We start from the raw sequence: 24,394 nt of genomic DNA on the forward strand, positions 1-24,394 counted from the left end.
TGGTTTTACACTTTTCATATACTAAGCACCTCCCATCTTACATCCTCTCCCACTGAACTGGAAGTCCCTGTTGCTAAATCTTTTGTAAATGTTTTTAGTCTTAGTCTTGACCTCTTGGTAGCATTAGACCCTGTTAATCGTTTAGTCCTTTGAGTACTTTGGCTGTCAAGGCAGTACAATTTCGGTGCCTTTCCCTCTGCTTTTCTCCCCCATCAACATGGTCTCTTGCCATTTAACTACCAGATTAGTTTCTCAAGGCTTGGTCCTAAGGCTTCTCTTTTTACCATACTACCTCCAGCTCATCTCTTAACTCTCACTCCTTCATTTATATTAGCTCGAATTTGTCATTAACCCACAACCTTTTCTCCTGAGATCAAGGTCAATAAATATAACTCCTTTAAAGCTGATCCCAAACCGAAGCCTTACTGCCCCCACCTCCCATTCTCAATAGCACTGCTAAACAGTTGTCTTTCTTACATGATACTTCTCCATCTTCCATATCCAATCAAGTCTTGCTTTTTGTCCTAAATGATTTCGAAAATTTTGTACCGGTCTGTTCATTTTTGCCCCGTCCATTATCTTCACAGTGGACCCAGAATGGTTCGGCAAATTTTTGAGGGCTATTAATCTGACTTGTATTCGCTAACTTACCTCAGACGTCCAGTGCCTGCCTGTCCCTCTGCATTTAAACTTCAAACCCCAGGGAAGTGGCCCTTTCCTCCATCCTTATCTATACAATTTCTCAGGATTTTCACATGTGCTATATTTCTTTGCTCATGGGGTACTTGAAGAGTGTTCTACATTCAAATTCAAATTCACCAAATGGCGGCGGCGGTCTTTTCAGTGGAATGGGTTTTCGCTATCTTCCTCAATGACCTGCATAAAATTTCTTAAAATCACTCAAAATTGTATCTGTCTCCACTTCCTGCCCCGAACTATACCACTTCTCCGCGGTTTATCAGAGAATACCAGAGGGTCGAAGTCAGGGAATCCGGCGACGCACTTCTAACACATACCTTATTTAAATTTTGCACCAAGTAATATGGAAGAGTAGGGGGAAAAAATCCTTTGTGGGGAGTGAGACTCGAATTCTGTAAACTATGGCTCTCCATTTCCCGCCCATAGGCGAGCTACAAGATCAGAGAACAACGACCGCCGCTGAGGGCGCGAGCGGCGTGCGCGCGCCGGGTCGGGGGAGGAGCCTGGCGCGCGCAGAAACGGGACCTGAGGTGGGTTGTGGCGAGCTCTCGCGAGAGTGGGTTTGTTCTTGGGCTGCTGCTTCGGCTGCCACCTCTTACCAGCGCCGTTGCTGCGGGGGATTGTGGGAGCCTTCGCGTCCCGCTCGCTTGGAGAGAGGTACCTCTCGTTTTCCCTCTCCCTTTCTTCAAGGTAGGCGTGAAGCGGGTAAGAATCGGGGTGGGGTGGCCGGGGGCTCTCCGCGTCCGCCGGGAGGAGGCAGCGACGGCAACAGGGGCCGCGGGGAGCCGGCGGCGCGCCTTTCTTGCTCGCTCCCGCTCGCCCGCTCTGCCTCCCTCCGCGCTGCGTATGTGAGCCGCCTGATCGGCGGCCGCCATGTTAGGAGCGCAGTGGCGGCGCAACCAGCCTACTCGGGCGGCGGAGGTGAGCGGTCCCGGAGGGAGACACGCGGCCAGCCAAGGGCCCAGGGTGCGGAGGCAGAGTCGGGGCGCGCCGAGGGCAGCTGATCGGCCGAGCTTCCTGCGTTCTGGGCTGGCTGTGGGCGGGGGCGGGACGAAGAGCCCGTTACACGCGGGCTGCCGCTCTGAGGGAAAGGGAGGAGCGCTCGAGGCCTGAGGGACCGACTAACCATGAGGGGGGTGGCCTGCCGTTTGGGGAGGATAGTTAAGCTAACACCAGCCCCAGATATATTTGCTTTCCCCTACCCCCACCTTTTGCGCCTGAAAACGTTCCCCAAAATGGAGGATTTCTTAGACTCTGAAAAGCTTAGCCGTTTGAGGAGCTTTTCTTGGTGTCGCGGCCTTCGCTGCTTTCCTCGCCCATCGTTTCGTAGCGCCCCCTAATACTCCTCTGTCCCCCGCCCACACACAGGCGCGCGCGATTTTAGCCGGACCTCAGAAGCAATCCCCCCTCCCCCCGCCATCGCGTAAAAATGGCCGAAAAATGAAACGTTAACGCTTGTTCATCGTGTTGCGTCGTGGATAAAGCCTTCTGCAGTACGCTGCGAAGGAGATTTGTTCTTGTTTAGAGAGTCACCTCACATTCCTTTCATCTTTATTAAAATACTATCAGTTTAGGCTTCTCTAGAGAGGATGGTGTGGTGTGGGGACCTTCCGGTTTCCAGACAAAGGGTTTAGAGTAGCCTGGTGTAGTCGCGGCATCGTTGTTCTTTTCATTGCCGGCGCACACGTTCTGTGTTATACAAAGACTTTTCCCATATACAGTGGAGTAATATCTCCTAGGTATTTATCCTGCTCTGTGGCGCTATTCTGTGTAATAGTCTTATTGGATCAGTTACAGTTTTCCAGCCAGATATTTCTAGAACGGTTATGGCGATTCCAAAATTCTAGTCTTTCAAGAGCGTCGGAAAGTGTGCGAGTTGTTGAATTCCCAGGCCGTAGTCATGAGATTTTGCATTGATGGTGCGTTCTGCGCTTTGAACAGAGGTTGGTTTAAGATTTTTAGATAGTCGACAAAACAGTTTTCTCCCAGGTAAATTTAAACAGTTATACTCTGAGGGCAAAAACTGTATTTCAGGCTATTTTCATACGTGTTCAAAATTACCTTTTAAAAATTAAACGGCTCGATCATCGGAGTCTAGCGACATAATTGTTCAACGTTAGTATTGTTTTGGAAATCAAGAATTCGGATCTCTTTTCTTAGCTGTGTGTAAGTGGAGTTCCTTTTACGTAATATTTTGAACTAATTAATTCGAAAGTATTTAACTACTCGACGTAAACATTCTGTATGTTAAAGAAATCTTTAATCATACTAATTTTACTAATGCTTTTAGGGAAGTGTAAACGCTAAATATTACAAGTCAGTGATATATAAAGACATTTTAACAACTGAAGAATGCAAAGAAAAAATCTTTTATGATTTTAGAAATAACAAGTAGCTCAAATTCCCAATTTTAAAGAAAGAATTGTCCAAGGAAGTGCTTGTTACGTAGGTAACCAACGGCAATGAAGCCAGTGTGTTTAGAACGCTTACATTTTGATTAGATACTTGATTCAGGCTCTGCATGTTATAATAAATAGGCTTAAAATGGAAGAACTACGCTTACAGGAATTTATCCTGTAAATAAGGGAATAGTGTGTCAAATGTATGTGTACATAAATGTTAATGTTGGTTACTAAGCATATTAAAAATCCGAAGGATTCAACAGTTGGAGATCTGCTAATTATAGTGTGGCCATCAAGTGATAAATCTATACAGCTATTTAGTATTTTAAGATTGATGATGGGAAAATTATAGTGGAACATAGTACTAATTGGGGAGAAAGTGCTGCTGATACCAAATTTGATGACTTTTGTTGTTTTTTTGAAGGAACATGAAAATAAACGTAAAAAATATCCCTGAATGTTGGCTTTATCAGTCATTTGTATTTCCTCCTCCTCCTTTTTTTTTCCTGAAATTTCCACAAGACGTTACACTTACTTTTGTAATGAGAAAAGTGAAACATTTTTTGTAACTGCTAGAACTGCTGAAAAGACCAGAATCTGACATTTTGGGTTTTTTTAGGATCTCACCTCTGTTTAAGGGGAATTGAGATGGAAATGAGCCAGCTTCTTGAAATCTGAAGTGCAGTTTTCAAATGTGACAAAAAGAAGTGCTTGTGTAAGATAGTCTTGTTATTATGTGTAGGCACACAGGAATCCAAAAGCATTCTCACATAAAATTAATATTGATAGGACTAATAATTACAATATGAACTGTAGCCATTAGCTGTTTGTAAATGATCAAAATCAAAGAATTAATTGGACAATGGTTTGTTAAGTGGTCTTAGTAAATTTTCTAGTTAAAAGTCCATGCTTTGTTTTTATATACTACTTTTAGTTAGAATTGCATTAAAATTGTCCCACACCATGGCAATAGGTTCTCAGTATACCTGACTGACTGAAGGTTTGGGGTGGACATGACCAAATTCATGGTTAGTGAGGTGGAAGGGTTGTGGAGAGTGTGTAGTTTTGCAATTTTTTATATATGGGGTTATTCCAAGGTTAACGCTGTCCATAAAATTGCTTTAATTTAAAATTCGTAAGTATGTAGTGGGTCTTCTCATTGGAGCATTAGGTCAAGGGTTCTGAAATGTTTGATAAAAGGTTTTTAAATAGAAAAACTGTTTTAGTGGATAGTAAAAGGTAGAGCATAAGAAGCCCAGTGGATTGAGAGAACTGTGAATATGAAACCTTTTAAAGTACTTTAGCTTTTGATTTGTTGCATATCATATTGACTATAAGCTACAACAGAAGTTACATGATGAAGTGCTGTGTTCTCTCTCCTGACCCGAATATAATTTATTAGGTAGCAGGTCTGAATGGATGCAGTACCTTTGATGTGTTGCAACCTCCATGTGATTGATTTTCCCAGTTGTAGGTCAAGCCCTAATGTCTGTCTAAAAAAGGCTCAGGAGTTTCTGACATTGAAATTGATGTGAAGTAACGATTAAAACTTAGATGTAAATTTTTTATTTAAAAAATTATTAAACTATTTTAAATTTTTAATTTCAAGATTTTAAAAAACTATTCCAGAACTTAAAACTAATTAATATAAAAACTTGCTCTTTTTCTGGAAAGTTTTTTAAAGGACAAATTTCTGCCTTTCTTTTGTAGAGTACCAATAGCCTGTGGTTATTGGTGCCTGTCTTAAGGCAGAAACGGGTTAATAGGAGAACAAAGAGGGTTCCCATGGTGGGGGGTGGGATCATAGGTCTTCAGCTGTTGCCATTGGAATAGCTGCTGGATAAGAAGAGCAAAGAGGAGGAAAATGTCTGTAGAACATGTCATGGTGAGCAGTAAATGCAAATTGGAAAGGGGTCTGTTGATAATAGAATCTCAGTAGGATCTTTGGTTTGTAGTATTAGTGTTAGTCGCTCAGTCATGTCTGACTCTTGGCGACCCCATGGACTGTAGCCCGCCTCTGTGGGCTACAGAATCTTCTGTCCATGGGATTCTCCAGGCAAGAATACTGGAGTGGCTTGCCATTACCTTCTCCATGGGATCTTCCCAACCTAGGGATCGAACCCAGGTCTCTTGCATTGCTAGCAGATTCTTTGCTGTCTGAGCTACAGGGAAGATCCACTGATTTGTAGTATAATTGGTTAATGAAATAGATAATTTTCTGATCTTTAAAGGTGATTTGTATGGTTTTTTCCCTCTGGAAATTACAAGGATATTAAACATCTCTCTTTGGTACAGTCACTGATAGGAGAAGAGCTTTTATAGCATATGTGAAAGTTTAAAGTCAAGTGTTTGAACACCTGACTCACACAGTAGTTGGGAAAGGAACAGTAATAGCAAAGAAATACAAACATTTGTACTTAAAACATTCTCACTGTGAAAAGGTGTGAAGCAATAGAACAATTGTAATGCTTAACTGTGTATCCTTGTGTGGGTTATGATATTCTTGAGAAGGACAATAGAGGAGGGAATTTTATATTGAAGCATCAGGAGACCAAGAAATGCTCATAACAGCATTCTTGATAAGGACAGGAAATTAGAAACAGTCTAAATGTTCATCTTCTGAAAAACATAAGTAATATATGCCATAATGGTATCTATATAACAGTGAAAATGCAGTTTTAATTCATGTGTAAATTAGTTTTAAACGAGCAATATATATATATATATAAAGCCCTTTTTTTTTTATAAAGCCCATTTTAAAGCACTTCAGAATATTCTTTTTTTTTTTTTTTCCCAGCCTTCTTGGGTACTGCACTTTATAGTTTTTCATTGTTGTGTGGTGAGGTACATTGGTGTATACAAAGTTAATAGAGCTGGATAAGCAACAATTATATACTGCATAGCACAGAAAATACTATCTGTGCATTATCTTACAATGGATTGTAATATGCAAAAATACTGAATCCTATGTTGTACACCTGAAGCTCATATAGTATTGTAAATCAGTTATACTTCAGTTTTAAAAAAAACAACCCTTAAATGAAATGCAAGTTATAAAATATACTAGAAAAAGATATAGTGATGTAAACTAACGTTAAGATGAAAATTTATTTAATACTCTAAAATGGAAGCTATGTTGATAAGTTATTTATAAAGCCATTATAAGGTTAATAAATGAGGAACTTTAAGGAATATTTACTTCAGTTGAAGGACCCTGTACTTCAGTTTGAGATGGATTAGTCAAGTACTTCTTTAAATTAGTGAACTATCCCTGCCATCTGTTGGTGACATGGTTAGGATTTGTGTTGTTGGGTACTGTGTATATTTGGCATATTTTCATATGAATAAGTTAAATCACAAAGGTGTTTGACCTTGATAGAGATGGGAAAATCTCAAAATTTCTTGCACCTATTTGTGTTACAATTCAGAAGCTGTTTTCTAGCTGTTGTATGTTAAATTTTTATGTGAGATTAAAAGGTCATTATGTCAACATGTGGATATTTCTTTTCTAAGTACCTCTACGTGTGTTTATGATTATACTATCTTAAAATCAGTTATTTTTAAAAAGTGATTTATTTCACACAGTCAAAAAGTATAAAGATCCATATGGTGGTATTCAGTTTAGTTCAGTCGCTCAGTCGTGTACCACTCTTTGGTGGTATTAGATACCTTTAAAATGTAGTGTTTTTAAGTTCAGATGCTGGAAGTTTCTTCTGTATCATCTTTTAAAGAACTAAAGTATGCTTATGCTCATTTTGCTTCCTGCTAAGTAACCCTCTGAAATAATGAATATATAATAGGCAATTTTTATTTTACACAGGAAATTTGGATACGGAATACTGTTTGTGTTCTCCGTGAACTTTGTATGTGTTTAGCTTTTGTTTGTTTTCTAAAATGTTTTAGTATTCCATTTCTTCTAATTATTGAAGAAAATAAAGGGTATCAGATTTATGGAATGTGGAGGTTGAATATTATTAACTGAAGCTTATTTCTCAACCATACATATTTTTTCAGATGTTGAATGTGAAGCTAACATCTTTAATAGAATTTATATCATGAACTTTGTTCATTGAGAATTTGAATATCAGAGTATAGTTAAATGGCATTTGTGAAGCCTACTTTTCTTTTCTAATGTTTTCTGATGCGGGAGGGCAGAGGCACTTTTTTTGAAAGTGAAAGATCTGTATTGTATAAAGTTAAATGGGTAAATTGGATTTTAACATTACATTGTAGATTAGTTATCTCAAAGGAACTATTTTCAAACTTTATTAACCTCTATGAAAATGCAGCTTTATGGAGAAAAAACACAGTAAAAGCAGCTAATCTTTTTTTAAAAAAAGCACTTTAGTACCTTAGTAGACCTCTCAGTATTGTGATGGTTTCATAGGCAGTAGGTCTCACTTAAAGGAGCCTTTCAAGTGCCTCGTTCATCTTGTGTTCATTGACCAAAGATAAAATACTAAAGGAACTTTTTAATAAATGTTCTTGCATCAGTGCTATCTTGTCGGATTTCTCTTAATTTCTTTGTTCTAATAGAAAATTTTTAAGATATTTGTTTCAATCAAAAGTTTGACTTAAGTTCTTTTTCAGTACTGCTACTCTCATGTCTTTGTGTGGGACTGAAGTTGAAACTGAGTCACAAAAATATTAAAGTTATTCTTAAATTACAAGTTGTCATGGGATTTACATGGTTGTCTTTCTCTTTTTTTTTAGTTTTTCTGGCATCCATTTTCTGTTTTGTCTTAAGGTAATCACCTTTTACCTTTACTTCTCTTAACCTTTCCTTTTTGCAGCTCCACCATTCATATATGTTGCAAAGAAAATTAATTGAGATCTCTGTAATTCAACAATCATTTCCTTAAAATATCACTGTTAAAAATTTACACATGATCATAATGCCATAGTATAATTTCCCTAAAGGGAAAGAATAGTTCTTTTGAAAGGCTGGCTGTTCAGTATACAAAGCTTTGACTCCCAAATGAAGGGCAAAGCTGCAATTAATAGTAACTTAGATACTTTGAAATTTTGATTTCAAAAAAACCCTCTTAATGGTTTTGAGTGTTTTTTTTTTTTTTTTTCTTTTTAAACAACGTATGAAAGCATAAGAGGGTACTACAAATGTTTCAACAGTGTTTTAACCGCAATTCTGTATGGTATTTAAAAGTCATATCAGAGAAACCTTCATCCAATGATGTTCACTTACTCTTGTCTTTATTTTATTAATCTTAAGGTCTAAGTAGTTTACATAATGGATCTCATCTGGAACTAGTTTCTTTGATGTCTTTTCTCAAATTCATCTTTCTTGGTGTGCAAAAACATCTGTAATTCCAGTCACCTCTGATAGCATTTCTGTGTCTTTTTAACTTTGTTACATCTTTTTGTAAAATCTAACTAAGTCTTGCCTGCAACTTTTCTTTATACTTCTTCTACCACTGTTTCGTCTAGTGTTTCCTTACTTTAATCTGTCATTGGTGGAATTGGTCCCATAATTGACTTGTAACTATTAAATATTATTGCCTGGTTTTTATGTTGATAAAGTTTAGTATTTTAAACTTAAGTGGTTAGGTATATGGGTGATCAAACTTAAGAGTTAACTGAGCAGTGCCTCTACATAGTAGAATTATGTAGCGAACAATTTAAGACTTACTAAACCTCTGTGTGTAATTGTGATTATAAAATTGTTTCACCAGGGACAGTTATGTACGTCATTTAATACTTTATGAGATCATTAGTAAATGCTTCGTGAATTATGTAAAAATTTTTGAGGTAAAATAACAAAATAAAAATGAAAGTAATTTTGTTACTATCACATCTTGGAGGAAACACATCTTGAGGGATTGTATTCAGAATTTAAAATTTCCGGATGATGAGGCTATTCTTGTGAAGGAATCTGTGTTTACAGAAGTCTATGTAAGCAAGATCTCGTTTTCATTTTCACCTGTTTTGAGCTCTAGAGGTGTTATAGCTCTGAGCATTAAATGAATGTTCATGGCTACTACCTTGGGGAGTTTCACTTCTTTAAATCACCTGTACTTCCTGTAGTTGTGGTTGTTCTTGGGGAGTCTCCTATTTCTGTACTGACCATATTTGATTTTCCTTACCTTTTAAGATTAGAAATGAAATAAGCAACTGCCTGATAGAGGATGGAGAATAAGGCAGTTAATTATTTGGCTTAAATTTGTGCAGAAATCGGTAAACTGTAGGAAGTCACTTATTTTTCTTCACATCTGTCTTTACCTCAATTTGATTTTGCTGCGTAAAGTTCTCAACTATAGTGTTTGGTCTTAGATCTTATGCTAGGTACTTGACACTTAAGCTTCGTTACTTGTGATTTTACTTGGTTCTTTCTGATAGTGTTAATAGGTCTCATTTTCTAAAACAATACAACTGATTCATCTTTGACTTGCTGACCTTGATTTTTTTTTTGTTTGTTTTGTTTTTAGTCTTCTGGAACTTAAGCATCATATTATAGGGTGTATTTTTCTTCTAAAAGAAAAGACCCATCTATATTTTTATTGGAATTTTGATATATTCAGACATCTGAACCCTTCAATTGAAATGTTTTTAAATTCAGTATGAAATTCCCTTTAATAGTTAAACTTTAGCATGAAAGACTACTTTTTAAGTATATGCAAGCTCTGCATACATCTGAAATCTGTTTAAGTTATGTAATTCCTTGTTAAGTTTGAGATCTTAAATGTTTTTTTTTAATCAACATGATGCATAAGTTTTTTTTTTTCTAAAAAAAAAACGGCATCTACTTAAAGGGATTTATGACTAAAATTGCTTATTTTTCTACAGAGTTGTCTGCTGGTTCTCAGCTTGAAGAAGATTCTACAGTCCTTATTGATCCTTTTTCTTGGCGTTACCATTTTTCGAAGCAAAGTTAACCTAGTTTTCTAGTTGAGCTTTCTTTTTGGCCATCTTTAAAAAAAAATTTTTTTTTTAATCTATAAACTAGACAAGAGATAGTTCTACAATGTCCAAGTCATTCCAGCAGTCATCTCTCGGTAGGGACTCGCAGGGTCATGGGCGTGACCTGTCTGCAGCAGGAATAGGCCTTCTTGCTGCTGCTACCCAGTCTTTAAGTATGCCAGCATCTCTTGGAAGGATGAACCAGGGTACTGCACGCCTTGCTAGTTTAATGAATCTTGGAATGAGTTCTTCATTGAATCAACAAGGAGCTCATAGTGCACTGTCTTCTGCTAGTACTTCTTCCCATAATTTGCAGTCTATATTTAACATTGGAAGTAGAGGTCCGCTCCCTTTGTCTTCTCAACACCGTGGAGATGCAGACCAGGCCAGTAACATTTTGGCCAGCTTTGGTCTGTCTGCTAGAGACTTAGATGAACTGAGTCGTTATCCAGAGGACAAGATTACTCCTGAGAATTTGCCCCAAATCCTTCTGCAGCTTAAAAGGAGGAGAACTGAAGAAGGCCCTACATTGAGTTATGGTAGAGATGGCAGATCTGCTACACGGGAGCCACCATACAGAGTACCTAGGGACGATTGGGAAGAAAAAAGGCACTTTAGAAGAGATAGTTTTGATGATCGTGGTCCTAGTCTCAACCCAGTGCTTGATTATGACCATGGAAGTCGTTCTCAAGAATCTGGTTATTATGACAGAATGGATTATGAAGATGACAGATTAAGAGATGGAGAAAGGTGTAGGGATGATTCTTTTTTTGGTGAGACCTCGCATAACTATCATAAATTTGACAGTGAGTATGAGAGAATGGGACGTGGTCCTGGCCCCTTACAAGAGAGATCTCTCTTTGAGAAAAAGAGGGGCGCTCCTCCAAGTAGCAATATTGAAGACTTCCATGGACTCTTACCGAAGGGTTATCCCCATCTGTGCTCTATATGTGATTTGCCAGTTCATTCTAATAAGGTGAGTTAATGCAACAGATACTTCTAATTTCTTTTACGTTGTAGTGCCTATTCTGTATTTACCTATATCTTGTACTCTGAATCTGTAGTCTGATGACATTGAGTTGATCAAGAATTTTTATACTTTTGAGAACACTTTATTTGGAAGGTAATTGTTTTTGAGCATTTTAAACCAGGGCTTTACATTAATATAATCTGCATAGATTACTTCTGGCCACAAAGCTGTCATCCACTGGAATTATCTTGTTGGTTTTTGGCATCAATATGTTCTTCTTAATCGTATATTTAAGCAGGTTTTTTTGTCTGCTTTGTTGAATTGTTTTAAGTATTTTTTCTGTTTTTTTGCAGTCAATGTGCTCTGCCATTCAGGATGCTAGATAATTAGCTCTCCATCTGTCTTAATTACTGATTCGTATGTAGTAAAGATACATTCTTGAACAATTCTCTTTTTTTCCTTATCTGTGGCTACAGGGAACGAGTTAATGTAGAGCCCTGGTGTTTGTTTCAGTATATTTCATATTTTAGATTAGTTCATTCTTCTTTTTTAATTTCCCTTTAACACAAACTCTCATGCTGTAACTGAAATTTTTCATCATTTTTTTTTCTCCTTTTCCACAACTTTCTTAAACATACTTCAAAACTCACTTTTTATTATCCCATATTGCATCTATCCCTTTAGAGACTTGGGAAAATCACCTACCTGCAGTATCCTGCTCTGTGTTCCTCATAAGCATATTCTTTTTCTGACTTAGACTTCTGGTATACTCATTTGAAGAAAAAAAATCGAACTCTCCTTTGCTTTAATTATCACATCTGGCAAAATGGGAACTTTTTCAAAATGCCCTTTTAAATATGTTGTCCTTTCTCTTTCAACGTTTTCAATGCTAATCATTCGCACTGTTTTTTTCCCAAAACAAAATACAGTGCAGTTGACTTAAAGTCAGCATTATAGCACTCCACTAGCTTGATCTGTAATCTGACCATCCATTTTTCCTGATGTGCTGTACTTAATTGGAACATGTTGCTGCCATGAAACTGATTTGATGGTTGCTGTTACAGGGTTTTTTCTTCACAGTAACATCTGGAAGGGTCATTTTCTTTTCATATCTGTCCCTTTAAATGCATTTTTAAGTGAGTTGATTTTTGAGTAAACTAAATCATGTCAGTCATTAGAGATTTTGTTTTTAATCTTTTTAAAAGTCTTATCAATCAATCCCTTTTCTGTGTTTAGATCTCCTTATTTTTGTCTCAGATAATTAAGAGACTTCTTATATTGTTTGAATTTACAGAGTATTTTGACAAATATCTTTTTAAGAGTGATCTCTAGCTAAAAATACATGTATATATATCTATAATACAAAAATCTTCTGAAGTAATAGTTTAAGTACACGAGGAATATTTTATTCTTCAATCCATGTCACAATAACTTCAAATGGTAAATTTACATTCATAGATTAATTTTAATGTAAGACATGGAACCACAAACTCATAAAAGTTCGAGAATTGTATTTAGTAGGTATTTTGGTGTTTTTTCAAATTTGTTGGATACACTTAGTGTATCATATTTAGTTTTTGTTCAGTATTCAACTTCAAGGTTTAGATCTGGTATGAATTGATTTAATGAAAAAATCCATTAAACTCTAGTGACTCCAAATGACAGTATGAGAAATATTCTCAGGTTCTCTAAATTCCAAGGAAGATAGCTAGTTACAGTGTCTCAAATGAAAATGATTGTAAGGGACTTAATCTTTGCTACTGGAGTCATCATAAATTAAAAGCCACTGTTGGAAGTCTCTTCATCCTGACTTTGAGCAGTAATTTGTTGCCACTTACATATAGGAAAACAATTCAGTAAAGGAACACAAAAGGAAATCAGGAAGGACTTGAATCAGAAGAAGTTTCTATTTTTGTATATTATTATTTTCTGTCCAGATGTTACTACTTTCTAGTTCCTGAACAGTTAATAAATAATGATAGTAAATGGATCTAAATTGGCCAAAGAACATTTTTGAATATTTGAAACTTTGGATTCAAGAGTAAGGCTCCTTACCTAGTACAAGAGATACTTTTAATCTGCAAAAATGCAAATTTAGAAACAGTTACTTTAGAGGCCCTTTGATTTTCAAAATTTGTAGTATTTGTAAATTGTACCGATTTTAAGAAGTTTTAACACCTGGATTCTCTTAATATAGTTTCCTTAACATAGCTAATGTTTTCTAGGTGTCTTCATTATTGAAAAAAATAAATGCTCACTTTTGGTAGGGATCTTTTTAATTTATAGCTGATATAGAATCACTGAGTTTAGAGAAAATTCTTGTGAAAGTAGATAATGAAAAAATTTTAAAACATTTAATCCTGCTCTCTGGTATTGCTGCATAACTTGGAAAATCTGTTCTTTTCACTTAGTGGTAACATTAAATAACTTACATGATCAAAACTTCTTCTTAATATGAATAGTCTTTTAGAGGGAAAACATCTGTCATTATTTTTGATATTTTAAGTAACTTTTAGTGATGATGTTGCTTTTATTTCTTTCTAGGTCATTTTAGAACGTCAAGTTGCTTTTCTGCACAGCCTCAAACTTGCCTCAAAATTCCTTTCACTTAAAGAAAACTGGCCACTACAGCCTTCCGCTGTCTTGTCACTTGAGTTCATGTTTTTCTTTTAGTTTTCTAGACGCCCTTAAGTTATTCTTAACTTCATTTTGCCATTCCACATGTGCTTCTCCAAATTATCCTTTCTTTATATAATTTAGGTATCTCAATGACGTTAAGGTGAATGTAGTTTTCCCTGCAGAACTTCTGAATTCAAAAAGTGAATCCTTGTTCTTTATTAATCTGAGTGTTGCCTCAGTGTAGAATCCAAGGATACAGATTTTTTAAAAAACCCATTATGGTAGAGCAGATTAGTAATGGGTGGGTTTGGGAGGTATAACTGATTCTTTGATCTTGGTTTTCCTTCTAGTACTTTGTAAGACCAGCCACACTTTCAAAAGTTTGAACCCTTAAAGATCATGGGGAATTGGATATAAATAATTTCTGGTCTACTAGGTAGCTTTACCATCTCCTATTAATTAGAAGCATGCCTAATAGGGTAACTTTTACTCCTCTCTGAACACACTGTTTCTCAAGGATATTTTAAATCTGAATAGTTTTCATTAAGAAAATTCTTGGTTAACATACTTGTTTAATCCCGCTTCTGAATTTTGTGAACTTTGCCTATGGTGCCTCTTGATTACAGCCATTTTTAAAGTGGCTTCCAACAAGTCAGTGGTCTGTTGCTTTGCAAATAGAAAGTTTTTATACCCCAAACATTGGGTTATAGAGCCAGCTGGACAAATAAATCTCTTCCAGTTCCATAACTGTTAGCCATAAAGACAATCTAACTTTGAAAGATAGCTCCCCAAGTTCTTACAAGTACCATTCTGTTGAAATGTTCCATTTTACCTCATTCACAGAATTTTAATTAATTTTAGTAGGGCAAAGAAATGTGTGTAAATGCTCAAGTTGTAAGTTTTTAAAAATTAGATTCCATTTATAAATTAACTTTTTAAAACTTCAGAATGGTATCTCGTAATTTGGTTCCTTTAGTTCAGCTCTAAGTGAGACTCCCTTTTAAGGACATTCTAATGTTTCAGGTAGTATGAGTCTTGGAAAAGTTGCCTTATTTTGTGAGGATTTGTGAAACAATAATACTTGTAAAGTGGGGATTGTGAAACAGGATAGCTTTATAAGAAGTGTAATAATAGTTGCTTTTCTTCCTTTTTAATTAAAAGGTATTTTTATTATTAGCACTTCTTATGTGCCCAGCAATGTTCCAATAAACAGGTTACCTTTATTATTCATTTACTTTCCACAAAACCCTAGAAAGATATTGAACCACAGTGTTTTTAAATAACTTGTACCAAGGATTCACATCTAGTAAGTGGTACCTTGGGAATTGAACCTAAGCAGTCTGGCAGCAAAGCCTACTTTTCCTGACTCTTTTTATATTGCTTAAAATGCTAGTCATTTACATGTGGATTTTTAAAGAAAGGATAGTTTATTTGAATAAAGAAAAAAATAATCCCTTCAAAATTTAAAATAATCACAAAGCAAATATTGAAGAAATAAAATGTTTTCCTCCCTAAAATTTAGAAGTGGACATTCCTGAAATTTACTTCTCTAATTTTGGGAAATACAATGTGAGCTTAGGTTTTTGATAAATTGGGGAGTGTTTCTTAGAAAAGTCACTCCTGTGGAATCAACGTAGCTTTCTGTGACTATAGTACACTTGTAATATACCTCAAAGGCTCAATGAAATTAAAGATACTATTTTTAACTAATTATTCATACTCACAGTATATGTTTTCTTAAAAAGTGATACAAGCATGGATATTTTATCAGTTCTGTGAAAGCAATTCTAGTATGTGAATAAAACTTCAGTTTTGTCTACAGCAGAAATTAATATGCCTACTGATCTCAAAGTCAGTTACTACTCTTCATCTTTATTAACTCTATCTTTTCCCTGTCAGGTCTATTAGTTTGTTAACCAAGTTACCAGTTTTTCCAAGAATGTGCATGGCGTATTTGAGGGCAGGATGAAGCTACAAGGATTCAGAGAAATGGTTTTAAATAAGTGTGATTAGTGAATGGTCAGGTGTTCAGTTTATGATAATTGCTTATAGACATATAGATTAACATCCTAGAGTTTGAATGGTTGGAAAGAAATCTTAGTTTTAGTTTTGTTAATTCTACTAATTTACTTTGCTACAGGAGTGGAGTCAACATATCAATGGAGCAAGTCACAGTCGTCGATGCCAGCTTCTTCTTGAAATGTAGGAGTTTGAAATACCTTTAAAGCATCAGTTAACTGTGTCAGAAACAGCGATTGATTGGTTTCGGGGAATTCATCGTTTACTTGTAATATCCACATTGTTATTACTGAATAGTTGACAGTGTCCAGGCAATGCCAGTTACAAACAATGTTTAGGTCTGGAATTGTATATGGAATATTAAATGGAGTGATTGTGGTACTTTGTTATTTAAAATTGAAAGGATTTTTAAGAGACCTAGAGATAACCATTGATACATAGAAGAGATTCATAAGAGCATTTTCAATAACAATAATACGTGCTCTAAGAATAAAGAAAACACTTATTTTTGTTGAAGAAAAGGGGGAAGTTATACTAGAAGTAACAAGTTTTCAAGCAAAACCCTTCAGGATGTATTTTTTGCTTTTGAGACATGTGTGACTAGCAGTTTAAGCTGCTAGAATAAAATTTGTAAAGAATCTCCCTACCTAAACAACATAACCCATTGTTCACTGGGGTGGCCATTTTTATGGCTGTCCTTTCTGTCTAGTGCCAGAACTCAGGTCTGCTCTTCGTTTTTAATGTTGGAGGAAAAAAATATGTGGTCAATCTTTGTTTCCCTATATAACCCACATTTCCAGTCCCTCATATAGCACGTCTTCTCTTTGTGAATTAACAAATATAGGGAATTCCTGGAGGCTCAGTGGTTAGGACTCCATGCACTTTTTCAGTGCCATGGGCCAGGCAGGGTTCAATCTCTGGTCAGGGAACTAAGATCCCACAAGTCGTGTGACCCTTCCTGACCCCCACCCCCCCCAAAAAAAAGGACTGTTTTAATTGCAATATACATTACTTAATATTTTTAAGCAGTACAGAGCAAGTTAATTCTCCTTCATTTGGATTAATTTGAAATTTTGAAATTTTCCTTTGGAAGTAGCTATATGACATGTTTTAAACTGTAATATTTCTAACACTTATATTGCCATATAACTTTACTAATAAATCTATTTTAAAGGCCAAGCAAGGCTACTTTGTGAAAAGAGCAGTTTTATTTTAAAGTTAATTTTCTGGTCTTTTTAAAGCTACCCAGAATGGAATCCTGACACTGATACAGGACACACAATGTAAGTTAAATTTTTTAAGCTGTTGTTTGTAAAGGAGATCAATGTAAGGAATTCAGGTTAAATTTTTCACATTTCATAAACAATATTTTCTTAATTTCTTTATTTAATATGAGTTTGTTTAAAGTCACCATGTGTGAAAGAATTTTTAGAAACTATTTTATGTAGTAAGTTTAATTTTTTTATTATAGTTAATTCATGCATAAATGCCCCCAAATATTGGAATCATAGTCACACAAGGCGTGTTTTAGCAGTAAATTTTAGTTATTTTTGATGGATCTCTTGATCATACTTTGTATTTTATGTTTTCACATTCCCAGGGGTGATCCATTCATGTTGCAGCAATCTACAAACCCAGCACCAGGAATTCTGGGACCTCCACCCCCATCATTTCATCTTGGGGGACCAGCAGTTGGACCAAGAGGAAATCTGGGTGATTATAAAATTCATGTTACCTTTTCCTAAGAGCTTTTATCATAAAGATTAACTGCAGTGATTTTAGGCAAAAGAAGTGTCATTGAAATGTAACTCAAAGATGACACTTCATGAGAATACATGATACTCATATGATATTTGTAATATCCTTTTGCTGTTGGAAAGATGTCTGTTTTTCAATTAAAATAGCCTGATAGGGCAAGTATACTTAGTTTAAGACAAAATATACTTTTTCCCCGTAAAGGTGCTGGAAATGGAAACCTGCAAGGACCAAGACACATGCAGAAAGGCAGAGTGGTCAGTAATAAAGCTCTTGCTTTTACTGTATTATTTTATTAACTCTTTGGGGAAATGTGATTTGACTTGAATCTTTGCTAATTGAATCTGTGTTGTAGTTCTTATTACAGAAAAATTGCTTTAGTTTGAAAACCAACAGCTTTTATATGTGACTCTGATAAGAGTTAAAACTTTGTTTTCCTATGTCCACAGTCTAGAGATTTTACCTTGATTCAAAGTTAAGTTTGCCATCTAATTATGTGTAACAGTAGTTGATTTAAATATCAGTGTAGACACTCTTTTCTGAAACTATGAGGCTTGTCTCAGTGACATATTTTAAATACTTGCTTAATTTGTTCTGATTGACTGTAGATTATAAAATATTTAATATTTTACTGTTTCGTATTGCTTCTAAAGAAATTTGTTTACTAACTTGGTTTTTTCCTAACGAATAGGAAACTAGCCGAGTTGTTCACATCATGGATTTCCAGCGAGGGAAAAACTTGAGATATCAACTATTACAACTGGTGGAACCATTTGGAGTTATTTCAAATCATCTTATTTTAAATAAAATTAATGAGGTATGAGTTAAGTGTGTAGTATTTATTCATCACTAAAGTATATCCTAAAGAGAATACATTATTTTGTATTAGAAAAAAGAATGTTAGCTTAAATCATCAATGTGGAATGTAATGACGGAAAGGGCCAATAGTTGAACTAATCAGTAATAAATTCTAGTACTAATAGATTGTTAGTAACTTTATAAATTGTGATTCTTAAGCAGTTACATTGTCTTTATTGTACTACTACTACAGTAAGGACTATATAAGCATAATTATTTGGAAAAACATTTTAAACTTTTACCCAAATGGTGCCAAATTATTGTTTCAAATTCAGTAGGCATAATAAATGATAGTGTTAGTGTCATGAAAGTAATAAAGTCTGAGATGATCTTTAATAAAATAGGAAATTAGAGATTTTTTTTTTTTCTCTCAGGTTCTTGAAAATGCTTTCTATTTAATGATTAAATATTTTTGGAAAGACTTTGGACAGTGTGGAATTATATTGTTTTTTGGAAATGTAAATATATATTTTTTTCAATTTTAGGCATTTATTGAAATGGCAACCACAGAAGATGCTCAGGCTGCAGTGGATTATTACACAACCACTCCAGCGTTAGTATTTGGCAAGCCAGTGAGAGTTCATTTATCCCAGAAGTATAAGAGAATAAAGGTAAATAATCTCTATATTTTTCCAGATTTGTATCACCAGTCATTTTAGTGTATCATTTTAATATTTATTAACTAACTTACAGCTATTTAAAACTGTTGCTAATATCTAGGATAATCTCGACTAATAATAATGGCATACGTACTAACATTTGATTTCCTCTCTGTTTTTTTTTTTTCTCCTGTGTGTATTAAAGAAACCTGAGGGGAAGCCAGACCAGAAGTTTGATCAAAAACAAGAGCTTGGACGGGTGATACATCTCAGCAACTTACCTCATTCTGGCTATTCTGACAGTGCTGTCCTCAAGCTTGCTGAGCCTTATGGGAAAATAAAGAATTATATACTGATGAGAATGAAAAGTCAGGTAATATACATGTGGAAGTTTTGAAAAAGATTATTTCTCAAAGTTTTTTTTTTTTTAAGTTTTTGTTTTTTAAACATCCTCATTTTTAGTGAATGGGTGGGGGAGTAATTTGGTGGCCAAAGTGGATTGGTTCTTTATCATAAAGTCATAGTAGATAGATATTCAAGAATATTGAGTAAATAAAGTGGAAAGTAAAGATCTTTTTGTCTAGTTTGGCTAGTATTTTTTCCAGAGTTTGCTTCCAAAGATCTTCCTTTGTGTATATAAGTATACTTTCCCCCTTTACTTCAAATGGGATTATATTAAACTGTTACTTTCCACTTGACACATGATTCCATTGAGTAAACTGATGAATTTAATTTCTTTAATTAATGGATATTAGAGATGCTGGTTTTTTGGCTGTACCATTAATGCTGCTGTGGATTTTGTTGCATGTGAATTTATGCATATAACTGAAGGATACAATTTCAGAATTGAAGTTGTGGATCCTGATACTTGCTTTCTTTTCTTTGACGGTGCCAAATGCTCTTCAAAAAATATTACTCATGTACAATCATACTAGCATTGTAAGAGCTTTATAAACACTAGGTATTACAGACTTTTCAAATTATGTGAATTTAATTAATAGATGGATTAAGTTATTTCATACTCATATTTCATTTTTAAAATTAATGGTAAGTAGAGCATCTTTTCTTTGTTAACCTCTTTGTAGCTTCATGAGTTCGTATCCTTTCAAACTTTTACTTTTTAATTAATTTTTTTTCCTTGCCCCAGGCCTTTATTGAGATGGAGACCAGAGAAGATGCAATGGCAATGGTTGACCACTGTTTGAAAAAGGCCCTTTGGTTTCAAGGGAGATGTGTAAAAGTTGACCTGTCTGAAAAATACAAAAAATTGGTACTCAGGGTATGTAGTGTTTGATTCAGGTTCTTTATAAAGCTTATTTTCATGCTTTTCAAGCCATGACATTTTTATGAGCATTTTTACATGCTAAGAAGATAGGATTTAGGAACTTCCCTGGTGGTGTGGGGGATACAGGTTCAATCCTTGATCTGGGAAGATCCCTTCTGTGCACAACTACTGAGCTGCGCTCTAGCCACGCTCCGAAACAGTGAGAGGTCCAAGCACCTCAACGAAGAGTAGCCCCACTCACTGCAACTGGAGAAAGCCAGAGCGCAGCAACAAAGACCCAGCATGACCAGAAATAAGTAAATAATTAATACATATATAGGATTTAGTTATTGAAAGAGTGATCTTTTCTATTTTTCTGGTCTTCATTAATACAGAAGTTTTTAAACTGATGTCTGTAAAAGCATCTTTATTTTTATCTGTTTTACTTAAGGTTTTATTTGAACAGCTTTGTTAACAAAATTATTATTCACTGCTCTTGAAATGTTGGTTGTAATGAACTAATAACTTTAGGGCAGCTTACATTCTTAGGTGTGGTTTAAATAAGGTTAGTTGATATATAAAGGATGATCATTGTTTATTAATTGGATAATTAAATACTCTACGAAATCTAATACATTTATGTAACTGGCGAAATTTTTGTCTTTTAGATTCCCAACAGAGGCATTGACTTACTCAAGAAAGATAAATCCCGGTAATTTCATTGTGTGTGTGTGTGTGTCTCTGTATACACTAGTATGTTAAACCTTCATTTTCCAACTCAGTAGAATTAATTCAGGTGTATGTTTTGGTTTCAGGAAAAGATCTTACTCTCCAGATGGCAAAGAATCTCCAAGTGATAAGAAATCCAAAACTGATGGTTCCCAGAAGACTGAAAGTACTGCTGAAGGTAAAGAACAGGAAGAGAAGTCAGGTGAAGATGGTGAAAAAGATACAAAGGATGACCAGGCAGAACAAGAGCCTAGCATGCTTCTTGAATCTGAAGATGAGCTACTTGTAGATGAAGAAGAAGCAGCAGCACTGCTAGAAAGTGGCAGTTCAGTGGGAGATGAAACAGATCTTGCTAATTTAGGGGATGTGGCATCTGATGGGAAAAAAGAACCTTCAGACAAAGCTGTGAAAAAAGATGCAAATGCCAGTGCTTCTGGAGCTGCAAAGAAAAAGCTTAAAAAGGTAAAAGAAGGTTTTATGTTGACTTGTTTCAGCAGAAAACTAGATAAGTGTTTCAAATTATTTATCTTAGGGTCACATTTAATAGAATTAGTCACTTATATTAGAAAGAAATAGATAGGAATCACTTAAAAAAATTGAAATCTAAACTCTGCAATACATAGATTGAATAGGACTAAACGGCAATAGAAAAATGTCATTTCACAAAGGGAACTTTTCAGTAACAAAAGAGAAAGACTTAAAGCTATATATGATTCTGTTTGGTAGTGGTACTGTGTAAATAGTAGTAGGCAGCCTTTATATATAGTCCAGCTTGTTTTTTTAAACATGGGGTATGGATTTTACAGTAAGTTAACTGACCTGACCCGGGTTAACTGACCCAGGACACTTAAAACATTGTGTCAAAAATGGTAGAACTTAAAGAATTTTCCTATTAAAGTAAGGCAAATAGTAGTATAAAAATATATACATGATAAAAGAATAGTAAATCAGAAGACCTGTGGTGTACTTGACTATCTGCATTAAAGATTAGAGCATTACAGTGCCTTTAGAACCCCATAAGATAAATGAGTCTTGAAATGAGGTTGTTATAATCCTCTTTCATTCATTCTAAGATATGCTCAACTACCAGAAAACTTAATATTTACCTCCAGATTTTGATGGCTTGGTCAAATAAGTTAACCTTGAGGTTCTTTTTCTGGCTAAAATAGATGATAGTTATTTAGTGCTATGTTTGTGCTCTTAAGAGCTGATAATTATTGAGCATTTATTATGTGCCATCAATTTTCCTAATCTCTTTGTGTGTGCTAATTAACTGATTCTTACAATAACCTTATGCCACAATGCTTGTTACCCATATTTCATGAATGAGAAAATAGAGTCATGTTAAGATTCAGTAGATTGTGGTCATACTGCTTATAAATGGCAGAGCCAAAAATTAAACCTAAGCAGTTATGTTCCAGAGCTTGATTTTTAAACCACAGTGGTATTTTAGACTGTTCTATAAACAAAAAGAATTGCTCCATAAGATACCTTCTTTGAAGGACATGATTCGACTTATTGATACTTCATGAAATCAGCTCTCTGATTATCTTGCAGCATAATAAGTCTCAAAGTATAGAGTATGAATGTCCTCAAATTTATTTTCTGCTCTTGGATTACTTAGTTTTAAAACAAGCTAAGGTTTTTTTTTTCTTTTTTAAGATTAGTCAATTTGGGGGGAGAGAAAGAAAAGGTTTTTTTTGAGAAAATGAAAGCAAAGACGCTATCCCTTTCCCTTCAAGTAAAGCAAATGGAAGGGATACTGCAGGATAATTGTTGCAGAGTAAATTTGTCTTTCTTAACAGCGTCGTTTCCCAGGGAATATGGAAGGTTTTGTCACTCTAGATGAGGTTGGTGATGAGGAAGATTCGGAACTTCAGAAACTTCGTAAATCGGGCATGGCATTTAAATCTGGTGACAAAAATGATGATGGTTTGGTTGAAATTAAGGTGGACAAGATCGAGGAACTTGACCAAGAAAATGAAGCAGCGTTGGAAAATGGAATTAAAAATGAGGAAAATACAGAGCCAGGTGCTGAATCTGCTGAGAATGCTGATGATCCCAACAAAGATACAAGTGAAAATGCAGATGGCCAAAGTGATGAAAACAAGGAGGACTATACAATCCCAGATGAGTATAGAATTGGACCATATCAACCCAATGTTCCTGTTGGTGAGATTTAAAGCTTTGTTACTCCCCCTCACCCTCCCCAAACTCTTACTAGATTTTTAAAAATTGGTCTTAACATAAACTCTGATAACATGAAGTTCTATGCAGAACAATTTGTAAATCTTACTTGAAGCATTCTTTTTTCCTCTTTTTGTTACCATTCCATAATATGTTCTTTTTTCTCCTCATAAAATTTTCTGAGAATTTCACATTGCTTTTTGTTTTGTTCACCATTCTATTTCAACATTTTTAAGAGAACAATTAGGTGTGGGCCCTTAAACATCAATTAAATACAAGCTATTAACAATGTCATGGTTTTTGCTTTGTTTTAGTGTAGGCTGTATTGGACATGTCACAACTGTTAACTCATTCAAATTATATTGACAGGAAAAAAAGATTTGAGAACACTATTAAAACCTTCAGTTTACTGAATTTGTAAGAATGTATGTTTGTGTTCTAGGTATAGACTATGTGATACCTAAAACAGGGTTTTACTGTAAGCTGTGTTCACTCTTTTATACAAATGAAGAAGTTGCAAAGAATACTCATTGCAGCAGCCTTCCTCATTATCAGAAATTAAAGGTAAGGCTGAATCTAAAAGAGGAGAGTTCTTTTGTGAAAACTAACAAGTCACGTAAGTTTATGGACCAGTACCACCTGTGGACCCAGCACGCTTTATCCTGATAACATTCTTTATTGATGGGCCTTGAGCAGTTTGATGAACTCTGGAAACATCTGCTAAACCTCTTTCTAGAATACACTCTTAACTAAATGATAATTCAGTAATTTCTAAATTTATAGATTTAAACGTTACAAATTCTGTTGTATAATTAAGAGTTATTTGAGTATTCTCAAATGATTGTTAGACTGTAATTTCTCTAATTTGGAAGATACTGGAGGCCTGAAAGTCAAGTGAAATACTATAGAGCCTTTTTCAACTTTATAAAGTGCCATATCCCTTTATACTTAATGATTTTTACATTGACTTTAAATTATTATTTTATTAATAATGACACTTCAGTGAAGTTTTATGACCAAAAGGATATACAGGTAAAAGGAAAAAATTAATAAAGCACAACATAATAAAGAATAATAAATTTGTTTGGATATTTCGAAGTTTGGTGTTTTAGTTAGTAGCTTAAGGACCAAGTATTGAAATAGATGAGGGAAAACGTGAAAGTAGGAGTTAAAAAAAATAATACTGATTTATAATATAAAGCTGCTAGAGTATCAAGGACAGTGGTTATTTTCAGTGGTAGCAGCAATTTAATAATATTTTGTCCTTTTGTCTTAGAAGAAGGGGCATTGAATAAATACATGTTATTTAACTAATCTTAAGTTCTTGGGGTAGCAGCAGTTATTCTATGTGCGTATTTTGGTCTTTGTTTTCTCATCT

The 24,394-nt window shown here is 35.0% G+C and overlaps 2 protein-coding genes across 54 annotated transcripts in view; one reads left to right on the forward strand and one right to left on the reverse strand.

Moving 5' to 3' along the window:
* Positions 1–1,166, reverse strand: part of SIL1 (SIL1 nucleotide exchange factor) — a 286,900-nt gene extending 285,734 nt beyond the window's left edge. For all 4 annotated transcript variants that reach the window (XM_081500941.1, XM_081500916.1, XM_081500900.1 and 1 more), the window contains exon 1: positions 1,017–1,166. The gene's annotated coding sequence lies outside the window, so the exon portion shown is untranslated. The remainder of the gene's footprint in view (positions 1–1,016) is intronic.
* The window catches only part of MATR3 (matrin 3), a 39,722-nt gene that overhangs the window by 13,970 nt on the left and 1,358 nt on the right, over positions 1–24,394 (forward strand). Inside the window, exons 1-15 of one of the 50 annotated variants that reach the window (XM_081500841.1) lie at positions 1,264–1,356; positions 7,815–7,848; positions 9,903–10,992; positions 15,746–15,807; positions 16,866–16,907; positions 17,225–17,337; positions 17,584–17,636; positions 18,071–18,196; positions 18,723–18,848; positions 19,042–19,209; positions 19,984–20,115; positions 20,769–20,812; positions 20,916–21,291; positions 22,635–23,001; positions 23,459–23,580. In XM_081500841.1, coding sequence (XP_081356967.1) covers positions 10,081–10,992; positions 15,746–15,807; positions 16,866–16,907; positions 17,225–17,337; positions 17,584–17,636; positions 18,071–18,196; positions 18,723–18,848; positions 19,042–19,209; positions 19,984–20,115; positions 20,769–20,812; positions 20,916–21,291; positions 22,635–23,001; positions 23,459–23,580 — 2,643 coding nt within the window. In that variant the 5' untranslated portion in view covers positions 1,264–1,356; positions 7,815–7,848; positions 9,903–10,080. Of the gene's footprint in view, positions 1–1,263; positions 2,866–7,814; positions 7,849–9,868; positions 10,993–15,745; positions 15,808–16,865; positions 16,908–17,224; positions 17,338–17,583; positions 17,641–18,070; positions 18,197–18,722; positions 18,849–19,041; positions 19,210–19,983; positions 20,116–20,768; positions 20,813–20,915; positions 21,292–22,634; positions 23,002–23,458; positions 23,581–24,394 lie in introns of those variants that run through there. The other 49 variants (XM_081500852.1, XM_081500877.1, XM_081500840.1 and 46 more) reach the window with 49 other exon arrangements.

Source organism: Giraffa tippelskirchi, chromosome 6, assembly GCF_054371585.1.
Source record: "Giraffa tippelskirchi isolate mGirTip1 chromosome 6, T2T-mGirTip1v1.2.pri, whole genome shotgun sequence".
Taxonomy (NCBI): domain Eukaryota; kingdom Metazoa; phylum Chordata; class Mammalia; order Artiodactyla; family Giraffidae; genus Giraffa; species Giraffa tippelskirchi.